Source organism: Nelumbo lutea, chromosome 5 (assembly GCF_056320005.1).
Source record: "Nelumbo lutea isolate HS-2025 chromosome 5, American lotus-T2T, whole genome shotgun sequence".
Lineage (NCBI taxonomy): Eukaryota > Viridiplantae > Streptophyta > Magnoliopsida > Proteales > Nelumbonaceae > Nelumbo > Nelumbo lutea.
In genome coordinates, this window is record NC_142688.1 from 18,778,064 (window position 1) to 18,790,034 (window position 11,971).

Consider the following 11,971-nt stretch of genomic DNA (forward strand, 5'->3'; position numbering starts at 1 on the left):
AAAGGAGAAATGTTGGTAAATGAAATGAAGGCATGCTTGATTCAACTCTAATTTTCTGTTCATAATGTCCAATAATCAAATTCTAGAGTTGACAAAAATGGATTCTAATATTTTATTTATTTATTTTTGATAGGGCGGAAGGTGCAAATGGATTCTAATATTTTATTTATTTATTTTTGATAGGGCGGAAGGTGCAAATGGATTCTAGAGTTCTCTCTCATTCCTAATATGCATTCAATGGACGCTTGTATTTTCAACAAAAAATTGCATTTTTATTCTTTACCAAAAAATATGGAAACGTACGCACATGAATTTATAGCTTGAGAAATAGAATTAGGCTCCCCTGCTTGGTTTTGTATAACACATTGTATGTTCGATTCAATGCATGTCTTCGGTAGAAGCAGAAGCTTCTTTTCTGTTCTAATTTAAGAGGCGTCTGATAACCAGGACCCTGATGCTTTTAATTTGTATAGAGTACAACGCATATGAAATGGATGGTCCACTAGGTCTGTGAAGGAGATCAATAGTCTGATTTTAAGCAATTTATGGACACATTGGGATCCCATAGTCAACAAAATTTGGTCCACCCACTTGTACATTGTATATAGATTTATATTAACAATAATAATATGTCAACTTGTCAAGTCGTATGTGCAAGGTTCTAAATATCGGGTGTATCAGACTGTGTTGATGCTTTTTTTTTTTATGTTTTTTTTTTTAATTGATTCACAGGAATCGGTTTAAGTCTCAGTTACCCTCTGAACCATGGTTCAGCCCGATACAATCCCTGTAAGGGCGTATGGGGAAGTCATCGGTACGATATGTATCAGCCGATATGTGTCGTTACTTTAAACTTTGGATATATGATTGTTAATGTTTACAAATTAAAGAAACATGTAAGAATACGATTTGAATGAACTATATAGTGTAGTTTACTTGGTGTCTTTGACTTTATTTTTGCTGTTGAATTCAAACTTGAACTGAATAAATGGTCCTCTCATCGTACGTATTGTAATTCAAACTTGAACTGAACATTGAATTGATAATTAAAAAGGTTGGCCTTGATTGCTCGGAGTCGGGATGGATGTTTTTGAAACTGCTCAAGCTCTGTTGGGTCAGGCAGGATTGAATGGTATATGGGCTCCGAATCCGATTCGATGGGTTCACCTTAATGAACTTGATCATATTCATCGACGAGTATCCGAACCATTGGCGAACATTGGTTCATGTTTTCATGACATTCATGAACCAATTCAACCTCCCTGTCTTTGTCAAGAGATCTAACTAGCAAGTAGTAACAACCGCATGATTGACTCCAAAGACAAATTCACTAAATGGGATGCATTATTAGAAACTAAACTTGTAGCTGTATCAAGAGTCTAAGATGATGAAATCCGGATTTACACTCTAAGGGATGAATTGGGATTATTTAGTGAAGAGCACTACCTGTCACCTTGACAGTAGTGTGTGTTTTCAAAACAATCTGAATGCATTGAACCCATTAAACATCATTTGAGATTTGATGAGGCAAGGCTTTGATGATGATGATGATGATGATAATATATTAGACATTACATGATTAACCGGGGAAAACAAAAAATGTTGTCAACTTTGCCAAAGAAAATGTCATATAGTACAATCATTAGATCTATAATATATTTGTTTGTAATATCTATAATTAAAAAAAATCCATATGGTTGGAAGAAGGCTTAGATGATGATGATGATGATATTTAAACAAAGAAAAAAGGTGGGTTAGGTAGTAGGAGGCCTAATACTAATAGCATAACGTGGAAAATCACTTTCAGTACATAATTTAGTGGCGAGATACATATCACCATCAAATTTAATTGACAAACCTAAACATGAGATGAAAGTCGATATCACTGCCTCAACTTGATAATCCCCACTTCAGATTGGGTGAAAAAAAAATGGGATTTTTGGACTGCAATCCCCCTCAGAAATGGGATTTCAAAAAAAAAATCTGTGCGTAAGAAAAGGATTCGCCATGTGTGAAGCTTCAATATTGCCCAAATTGATTTGAACATCAAAGTATCAAATGCAAAGATGCTTCTCGAGAGATCATGGAATCAATCATCTGAAAGAAACATCATATCAGGGCTTAACTCTTCATAAAAAACAACCCATTAAATTGGTTATTTAGGCATATAATAATAAGAATATCCAGAGTCCAAATCAATGAACGTTTTGGATAACCAGCTTACCTTTACCCTGGAGAAAACATTCTTACACGAGAGATGTTATAACTTAATCCTTGGTAATGCCATGAACCGCTTGACTCCTCCACTAAGAACAACTTGCTCTCTCTAAACAAGGCTGACCTAGTGCAATACCTTTCCTGTATATTGCAAAATCAAAGTTTTATATTTTAGTGAGGTTGTTCCATAACTGACTCTGGTGTCTGCATTGAGTGGTTTATAAATTATTGCAAATCAGGCTAATGTCCAACATGCAAATAATAAAAAAGAAACTGGGACAGGAAAGCTCCAGCTTTAATAGATTTATCAAAAAAAAAGCTCCAGCTTTAATATAGTTTTTCCTCAAAGTATTTTTCACCAGAAAAATTTAAAGTGCCAAAAATGACTAGCAAGTATTGTGGTAATAGTGTGGTCTCAATCAGAAAAGAAAAACAGGAGGTAAGAAGATGTGCTAGTATTTTTGGAACTATCATGGTTTAAACATCACCCAACCAACCTAGAAAGCACTAACAAACCCACAATAAAGATCAAGTGAAAAACCAAACTATGCCAATATTATTTGAACTGTCCTAGAATGGAGGTGTGTTAAAATATACAGGTATCTCTGTGTGTTCCATGTTCCTTTAGCTTTATTTTATAATACAAGTCCACTGCAATACATGGCAAAATCTCATGTGCAGGAAAAGATGGCCCTAATAAATTCATTTTCATTCTTCAGAAAACAAACAGAGAAAAATTCTGGTTATACATGGAAGATCAGCTGGTCAGAAACTCCATAAATTTCTATTAAAAAAAATGGTTAGAAAGTGTTGTTGGAGAAATTAAGTTCTAAATGGTGCTCTTTGAACTCCAAACTTAACCAACCTGATAACCATTGTTTTCTCTTCCATGAATCACACAATTTCCAAGCCACGATGAATCATTGCCGACAAGATGTCAACCCATGTGTCTGGGACACCTGGAAGGCACCAGTGCATGCAATCCTGACCCCAAATAGCTACTGCATCCTTCTTCCCTAGCCAAATTGCAGGATGGGCATCTACTCTAAATTCACTCAAATGGGTAAGGTCTAGCAACTGGATATCTGTGTCCTGTAATGCCTTCTCAATCAGATGGTTCACTTGTCTTGCTTCTTGGTTGAATCCTGAGTTCCTTGGATCAAACCATGTGTCAAGCTGTATGGACATCAGTACATATCTCAAACAAAATCAAATAAAGATAATGAAATATTTCCTACTTAATTTACATAGCTTTTCAGTTTTATGCAAGTAAGAGCCACACAATGTGGCCTTCACTTTTTCAGATGCTTAGAATCCAGGCAGACAACCTGGTACTTGCATTCTTGGTAGCATGCAACCAAATCAGTCTTTATTCAGTATGATGAAATTGTAAAACAAACATCCAACCCCTGGTTCCTATGTGTCTATCTGGTCATAAATTGCCATCCAAACACTAGGGCACTTGTATTAGATATGGCATGAAACTTTTATAGATTTATCGGAAAAAACCGACATGAAACTCTCATCTTTTCAACAACCCTAATTGTATAAACAATGAACTTCTGCAACATTTTCTTTTCTTTTTTTACTGCAGAAGACAAGAATTTATTCTGTTAATATTAATCTAAGGCAAAGAACCATTGCAGTTTTTCCTGGAATATTACATATCTAAACTGCCTAGGAGAGAGAGCATTAATCATGAGACAGAAAAGACAAAGACAAAGACTATCTCATACAAGAGATAAAGCAGCGCCACTACATTGTGGAATATACACCATTTTACAAGAAAGAGAACTGCCCAAGAGATGTCTGCAATTTGTTATTATAATGTAGGTATTCTATGGTGAGGCAGCACCAATACTTAAAAGGAGATTCAAAATTGCTTTGGCATATTCATCTCTGAAGCATATTGAGTAAAATATTGAATTTGCAACTTAGTAGATAGGAATAGGATTATTGGAAAGCATTGATGGAGTACAATGTAAATATTGGAGTGTGGTAAAAAAGGCTCTTGATCCAACAGTTGGTTGACAGTACAATATAAATATCGGAGTGTGGTCAACAATGAGAAAGCCTATAATTCTATGAGCTGGATATAAATGTATCCTTGTTCGAACAGAACAAGTTTTGGGATGTGGATGTTTGGTCAATCAAATTTGCAAAATAGGACAAGGATACAGATTGACAACCACATTTCTTGTGTGAAGCTTTGAAGAGCTTGTACATGAATCTGATATGGCATGAGGAGAAAACCTTTCTCATAAAGATAATGCTTCTTTATCAGTAGAAAGAATATTTCCTTTATAGTAGAAAAGATAAGAAAATTCATACCTGGTCCTCTTCAAGAGGCTTGTTGAACAGGCAACTACCATTCTGATTCCACTCACCACCATAAAAATGCCTTGGGGACTGCAAACGCCAGAATTTAAGGGTCCCATAAGGGACTTCCCTTTGTATATAAGAGACCATACTCTCAAGAACAGTTTGAAGCCCATCTAATATTCTGAGTGGTGGAAGTATAGGATGCCCATTCTTATAGAAAACAAGAGGTGTCTCTTTAGGAAATTTATCAAAGCCCCACCTGGTTCAAAGTCCATAACAACATAAGAAGACAGTTCCTAAGAGAATTCATTATAGTTTGAACACCAAAAAGACCCAGAAAAAGTGATTGAAATACCAAGAACCAACGTTGGCAGACCCAATATGTCAGATCATCAGGTTTAACAACTAGGCTCGAGCAAGAGTGAGATGCCCAGAATAAAATGCAAGCATCCAAGTACTCCACTGAAAAATCCAAACTGCTCTTTATATGTTGGTTTTTTTTGGTTGTCAATTGCAATTTGGTTGGAGCACAAGAACTCAAGACTGTGAATAGATTTGTCTTTGCAATTGTATTGATGTGTTGTGCAATGCCATAAATTCAATTGAGAGATGCCACTTTTAACTTCTTGTCCAAAACTCATAAAACTCAAGACATTGTACAGGATTAAGGTAAGACTTCTCAACTACCCTTTTCTTTCTTTGTCTTTATTCTTTCTTTTCCTTCTATCTGTTTCACCTCAATTCTGATTTCTATCAACCACAGACCTTATTTCTACTTCCAAATCACTATTCTATTTGTTCACTAATCAGTCTAGTCATTTATTGCTTATGTTCTTTTTTTTTTTGATAAATGAATGGTAATTTATTCAGACATAATAAGATGATGATACAAAAACAGACTGCCCGAGGAGAGGCACGAGCTGGTAATTTATTGCTTATGTTCTTCAAAATTTACCTTCTAAAACCTCTTTAAATTCTTAATTCTTAGAATCCTAAAACAGTTTAGAGTCATGCATACGCACACTGGGAGGTCTTATCTGTATTAAGCTATCATAGCCTAGGCCATTAGATGACTCTTGTCTGTATTCATCTGGAACAACTATCCTAGACTAGAGATGCAGAAAACCTAGAAAGTTCCTAGGCCATTAGATGACTCTTGTCTGTATTCATCTGGAACAACTATCCTAGACTAGAGATGCAGAAAACCTAGAAAGTTCTCATGCCACAAGTAATAAGAAGGAAGATGAAGTTACTCAAGAACCATATCAACTGCATCACTTCATTTAGGAAGACAGATGCTTGGCCAATAATATGACAGATTGTTCAGATGGGTCCAGAGATGAGTAAGTTCTCTCACTAGAGTAAATTGATGAACAAGATATGTATTTGGGTCTAACCCCTGGATTAAGGGTCTAATGGGGTTTCTGTTTGGTACTCATTGTTTCTGTGGGAGAGTTGTGTAGTGGGATAGCCCTTGATTTCATCTTTGGAGAGAGTCAAGCCCTTGTATCTGCATTTCACTTGCTCTCTTGATTATATAAAGTATATGATCAATTACCAATCAAGAAAATCAGAATTTGATCCTGGTATAAGTATGCCACTTAAGACCCACAGCTAGCCTAATCTGATCAGATGTATCACAATTCAATTCATTGACAGCCCTAATAAGAGCAGATTGAAGCTTGCTATTACATCATTAAGCACCATTTTTTCAGCTTCAGGTCTGTTCAATGTTTGATCAGCAATTAATTCTATGAATTGTTGCCTAATAATTTAGGTATCCCCAAAATTTACTCTGCTTTTGCTAACATCTGGCCTAACCTGGTCCAAAATCTGTATCATGATTCAATTCATTGAAAGCCCTAATGAAAAAAAAAAAAACAATGAAGTACTGAGACTTATTGGTGTATTGCTAATTACCTTCCAGTTCAGCTTTGGGTGTCTACAATGTTGGAACCCATAACCTCTCCAAAATTTCAGCAACTAGATCTATAACTAGTCATCACTAATTCAGGAATACCCAAATTTGCTCAATTTTTGCCTATGAATAACAAGTTGAGTGAAATGCTTCATTTTTTTTTTTTTGGCACAACAGAGCTATGGTATTAGACAAAAAAAAATGAAGAAAAACAGAGGAGTAGCAAAAAAGAGAATTGAATTCATTACCAGTGTCCAGTATTGAATATCAATACATCATAGAATTTTGTGACTTCAACCCAATCATCTGCAGGAATATCAACATCTACTCGGTATATCCCCTTCAATCTATCTTGACCTGTCAGATTTAACTGCTTCTCAGGGTGCCACCTTCACATAAACAGTAGCAACATGTAAAGTTTTCATATATAAAATTTCCAAAAGCGCAAAATCCAAGTCAAGATTCCTATTAAGATGTAACATTGAGTTTCAAAAAGCACTCACTAATCTGACTACAAATAAAACCAAATGTACAGAGTAGACCAAGTGTGACTCAACTGAGTGCAATAAAAAAACAAACAGCACCTTAGTCCCTTCACATTTTTGTAGGCAAGAATCTATGCAATCTGATCTGAAGAGCATTAAGGATTGGAAAATTGTTTAAATGATTTGGTTTTAATAATCTAGCTTTCTCTAAGTTACCACTGGGCCCATGTTGAAACCAAAAAAATATATATATATATCCAACTATCTAAAAGCAAATAATCCTTAAGTAATTCAAGCCAAAATTGACCAGTAGACATTAAAGGCCCGGATGAACCCTTTCAGGTGCCTTTTTGAGAAGTCAAACTTTTACCAAAGACAGACCACCCATGGACTAGATAATCACAACTCCATATCCCCTTAGCTGGTTATAGCAGAACTCAAGAGGCTAGCCTACAACCCTAAAAGATTTCAAGGATGAAGTTTCACAAAAATGCAATAGTCATACTCAAAGTCATAGCTTTCCAAAGATGGGTCACAAGGGCTGTTGCACCTTAGTGGAGACCCCTTATTACCATCCAGATAGTGACTTCCATGGATCCAATTTAATATTGAGATATCCAAAACCTCCTTTAATTTCTAGTTATATTGCTAGATTCACTGTTGTTGTTATTGCTGCTGCTTGGAGACAGAAAAAATTCTTAAGAATATTTTGAAAATAACAGAAAATGCAATACGGATTCCTCCTAAAATCAGAGGGACAAACCCACAAATAGATCATCATCATCTCCCAAAATGCTCTACAACAAAAAAAGCCTCCAACAATGCAAACCTACGAGGCAAAGCCCCCAAAAAAGGACTACTACCTACTCAAGCCAAGCTATCAGCTAGAAAATTGCCAGACCAGCCAAGGATTTAAGGGAATGACGTACTTGCTGTGCTAGAATTGGCTGCTTTGTTTTCTCTAACTTTAGTAGTTTTGAATTGTTATATTAGAGATTATTTTGGTTTTTTTCTTCAGCTTCATTTTCTTCTGTTCAATTAAGGCATTACTATTTTACATTACATCAATCTACTTTTATAGTAAGGTTGTACCTTATATTTATTGTGGATCTCAGACTCAACTAATAAGTTTTGAATTTGGAAAGTGGCGTACTTTCTATTTTTGAACAGGATAGGGCAGCTTAGCATTCTTTTCAGACAAGAAAATACAACGGGTATGAACATTTCATTGTGTATATTGATTCTGTTATTTGAAAGGGAGATATTGCTGGTGGAATTAAAACTTCTATATAAAGGACTTGGGACAATTGCATTATTTCTTGGAGATAGAAGCTCTGCAGTCTAAAGTCTTAATTTATCTTGCTTATCAAAAACAAATCTCAATTTATCTTAACAATAGAATATGTTATATATACCCAAGAAGACTTGCCTGCTTGATGGAAGCTTAATAAGGACCAGAATTGCAAGTTAAAAATAGTAAGATAGAGTCATGTGGCCCTGTTAAATATCTCTGCTGGTTGGCCTGATCACATGTGTCACCCTAAATGGGCTAACCATATCCCATTCGCACTCCCCATGCTAGCTCTAATTTTTTCACCACCAAAGATCCACATTCCTGCCCTAGTCTCACTCTAAATCCTTAATATCAACCAACAGTCTGAAAGATAACAGATCAAGTGAGAATCCTATCTTAACCAATTAATTCCTAAGATTATAAGTCTACACAACCATCATAAATTATCATGCAAAAACATTAATTCATATAACAACTTTTAAGGTGCTGAATATGAAGAACTATGAACTTAATCAATCTAGAAACAATAAGTGAAAAAGTTTCCATAAAATCTATAACTAAAGGTTTAGCCCCCCTTACCTAGAGTTCGGGATTTCGTTCCCACAGCGCTGGTATATATATATATACACACTATTCATAGGGAGATATTCCCAATACATGGCTGCAACATGGTTTAAAATTTCCCTAATTTCCCTAATATTTCCACGACATATTTCCATTTCCATAGTTAGCGACACGAAATTATACCAGAATCAACATTTCCCCAATGAACACTACCAGCACTATGTGGAGATAGTTTCCACGACATATTTCCATTTCCACTTCCATGGGTAGTGACATGAAATTTTATTGGAAACGACATATTCCCAAATGAACACTACTAGTACTTTGTGGAGTCCAAGAGTATTATAACATAAGTTGGTGACATATTCCAGATATGTGAAGTAACAATGTTATTTTACGCCTAACTTACATGATAACCACCTTGAGCTAGCTAGTTCAATATTCATTTCAAACATGAAGTTAAATATTAATTTTTTGTTTGTGTAATAGATTATATGGTTGATCTATAACAATCATTTACATTTTCTATGAGTTTAAATTTTGCTTTAACACATTCTGTTATGAAACTCTTCTCAAAGAACCATTCAACCTAAAAGCTTAAGCTGTTAGGTGGGGTCCTTGAATAGGTTGATATTCTCTAACACGCCCCCTCACACGAAAGCCCATTGGGCTTGAAGTGTGAACAAGCATAGGCCCACCCATACCTTGTGCTGAAACTTAATTAATTATAATGGGTGTAATGAGGATCGAACACTAGACCACTTGGTCAAAGTGGTTCTAATGCCATCTCAAAAAACCATTCAACCTAATAAAAGCTTAAGCTGTTAGGTGAGATCCTTAAATGGCTTGATATTCTTTTGTCCATATCCTTAGTTTCTTAGCTTTGTTTACTGATTTAGAACAAGATAGTGATTTAAAAAGGTGTGCCTATGCATCTTTTATCATTTCATAAAATGTCATTCTATGTTTTGCATATTTTACACTATTTCCACCATGTCTATGATATTTACAATATTTCCATACGATATTTCCGACATGCTTCTTATATTTGGATGGCCGACATTTCCACCGACATCCACATTTTAAACCTTGGCTGCAAGTGCTATGAGGACAGATTTTGTGAGGACGAAATCCGAATTCCCTTACCTAAAATCCTTTTAATGAAATTAGTAATTAATTAATTATTTAAAACTATGATATAAAATAATACTTAACAAGAAAAAGTAATAATGAAATAAAATTGAAAAAATACTGCAATAGCAACCACCAATGGCCTCCCTGGTCTCTACTGATTCTTGCTCATCCATTTTTGAACTTCATACTTTCTATTGGAAAACATGGTGGTACAACTACTTGGTTCTCTGCATTATTTTTTACCTCAGTTCCAAATACGATTACCATATTAATACCAATCCTCTTTTATTCGATGCACACCTCTCGGGATTTGAAAAATATAAAGACCCAGATAGACAGCACAAGATGGACTTTGAATGCAATTAAATCAAGAAAAAAATGTTTCAGGTAAACAATCAACAAAGGTATGTGGAACCCGAAATGAAACGAATATAACCAATTTTCTTACTCGTATTTGGCGAGCAAGACAGCCCGATGGTAAGCAACCGTGACATTAAACTTGGGGAAGTACCCGCCTCTCCAAGCCCCTTTCCTCTTCCACTTTTTTGCACCTTCATCTGCCACCCGGAGAATGCAAAGAAACGAAGCCAAGAAATTTTCGTTCAAAGAATCGCCAATAAACCCAATTTTCTTATTCCTCATCAAGTCCAAAAATGCAACGGGATCGATCCGCGTAGAAGTGCAATTTTCAGGCACCCATCTCCACGAGTTGATCTCCTCCATGTTATCTCTCTTGTTCCTTAAGCAATTCCAAGCGTTGCGATGGAAAGGGCAGTTTTCGTCATAGATGGGTCTGTAACTTAGATCTCGAACCCAATGCCCCCTAAACAAGTTGCAAATTGGAGAAGGGTGCCTTTGCTCTAACTGTGGATTCTTCTGGGATTCTTTAAGTGGGGATTTCAGAGACTGCATTGGGGTTGGAGAGATAGAGTAAAAAGGAAGAAAGGAGGAGTAGAGGTAGAAGAAGAACAAACAAGTTAACAAGATGAACCATGTAAAGAATGCAGGGGAGAGCTTCGAAGCCATCATCTTCAACAGAATTTCTAGAGCTACAATTACAAATTTAGCGGTTCCATTCAAGTCGCCAAATCTCTCTTGTTGAGCTCTGGTTCTGGTTCTGGGATCGCCGTATGCGGTGCGGTCGGTGTAGTTCGAAAATTTCTGATGTCTCGAACGGTCGAACCAGTTGAAGGTTCAAGGGACGCGTGTACACAGCAAATAAATACATGATAAAACCGGATCTGGCAGGGACCTTTCGTGAGAGATCAGATCTGCTACCATTTACCAATAAACGCTACTAATGTTGTCCCAACACTCGTTACAGTCGCACAATGGGAATATCTCTTCATGAATGGTAAGGAGATGTTGCCATTGTGCGGCTGCAGTAGCTGATTGGGACAGTGTTCCGTGGGTAATACTGATAGCAAATCCCTACCCTCGAAATTATTGAGCCCCACATACACATGTCAGCGTGCATTGAAAACATCATGTTTCCACTTTTGAGTATACAGTTTACAGTTAGGATGTCTAATGGGGCGCTGATGTGAACTCCCTACCCCAGTTCGTGAATGAATTACTCCATTTTAAACAAGTTAATAGATCCTTTTATATTTAGGGGGACTCGGTGTATGAGCTTTAGCTTTGTTAAAAGAATTTGAGACAAAACGAATTAGTGGTGTAATTTGGGTGGGTTTAATTTGAGTTCGATTCGGGTCAACCAAATCTTTTGCATAGGTTATGCTTGAGATTATCAAACTTCAAAGTTAGGCTTGGGCCAAAAAACTCAAGCTTAACGTTAACTCAAGTTGGACCTGGATTGAGGCATCGGGTAGATCAAACCTAATCCAGCCCAATCTGAGTTCATCCAGCATTTTATGATAATATATTCTACCTCAAAGTTGGATTACAAAGTTTAACATGCCAAAGCCCAAACAGATAAATAAACTTCTTAACCTTGAATTGGGCTAAGCCTGAGCTTGAGGTTTGAGACATAGGGTTGGGCTTTGATAACCCAATCCACCCAAGTTGCAACCCAAG

General features: G+C 36.2%; 1 protein-coding gene across 1 annotated transcript; it reads right to left on the minus strand.

The window, feature by feature from the left end:
- Positions 1-1,579: 1,579 nt before the first annotated feature.
- Positions 1,580-11,122, minus strand: TBL12 (trichome birefringence-like protein (DUF828)). Its single transcript, XM_088942788.1, has 6 exons — positions 10,383-11,122; positions 6,706-6,846; positions 4,549-4,798; positions 3,083-3,393; positions 2,225-2,358; positions 1,580-2,097 (listed from the first exon to the last, which is right to left on the minus strand). Exons 1-4 carry the CDS (start codon positions 10,961-10,963, stop codon positions 3,112-3,114), a joined length of 1,254 nt encoding a protein of 417 aa, XP_088798914.1. The 5' UTR covers positions 10,964-11,122; the 3' UTR covers positions 1,580-2,097; positions 2,225-2,358; positions 3,083-3,111.
- Positions 11,123-11,971: the final 849 nt, after the last annotated feature.

Bases quoted from the DNA above. Each gene is read 5' to 3' on its own strand.
- TBL12 (XM_088942788.1), bottom strand. From the start codon at position 10,963: ATGATGGCTTCGAAGCTCTCCCCTGCATTCTTTACATGGTTCATCTTG. The intron at 6,847-10,382 runs GTAAGAAAATTG...GTTTATGTGAAG, and splicing joins GTCTTGCTCGCCAAATACGA to GTGGCACCCTGAGAAGCAGT. The intron at 4,799-6,705 runs GTAATGAATTCA...ACTTTGAACCAG, and splicing joins ATATTCAATACTGGACACTG to GTGGGGCTTTGATAAATTTC.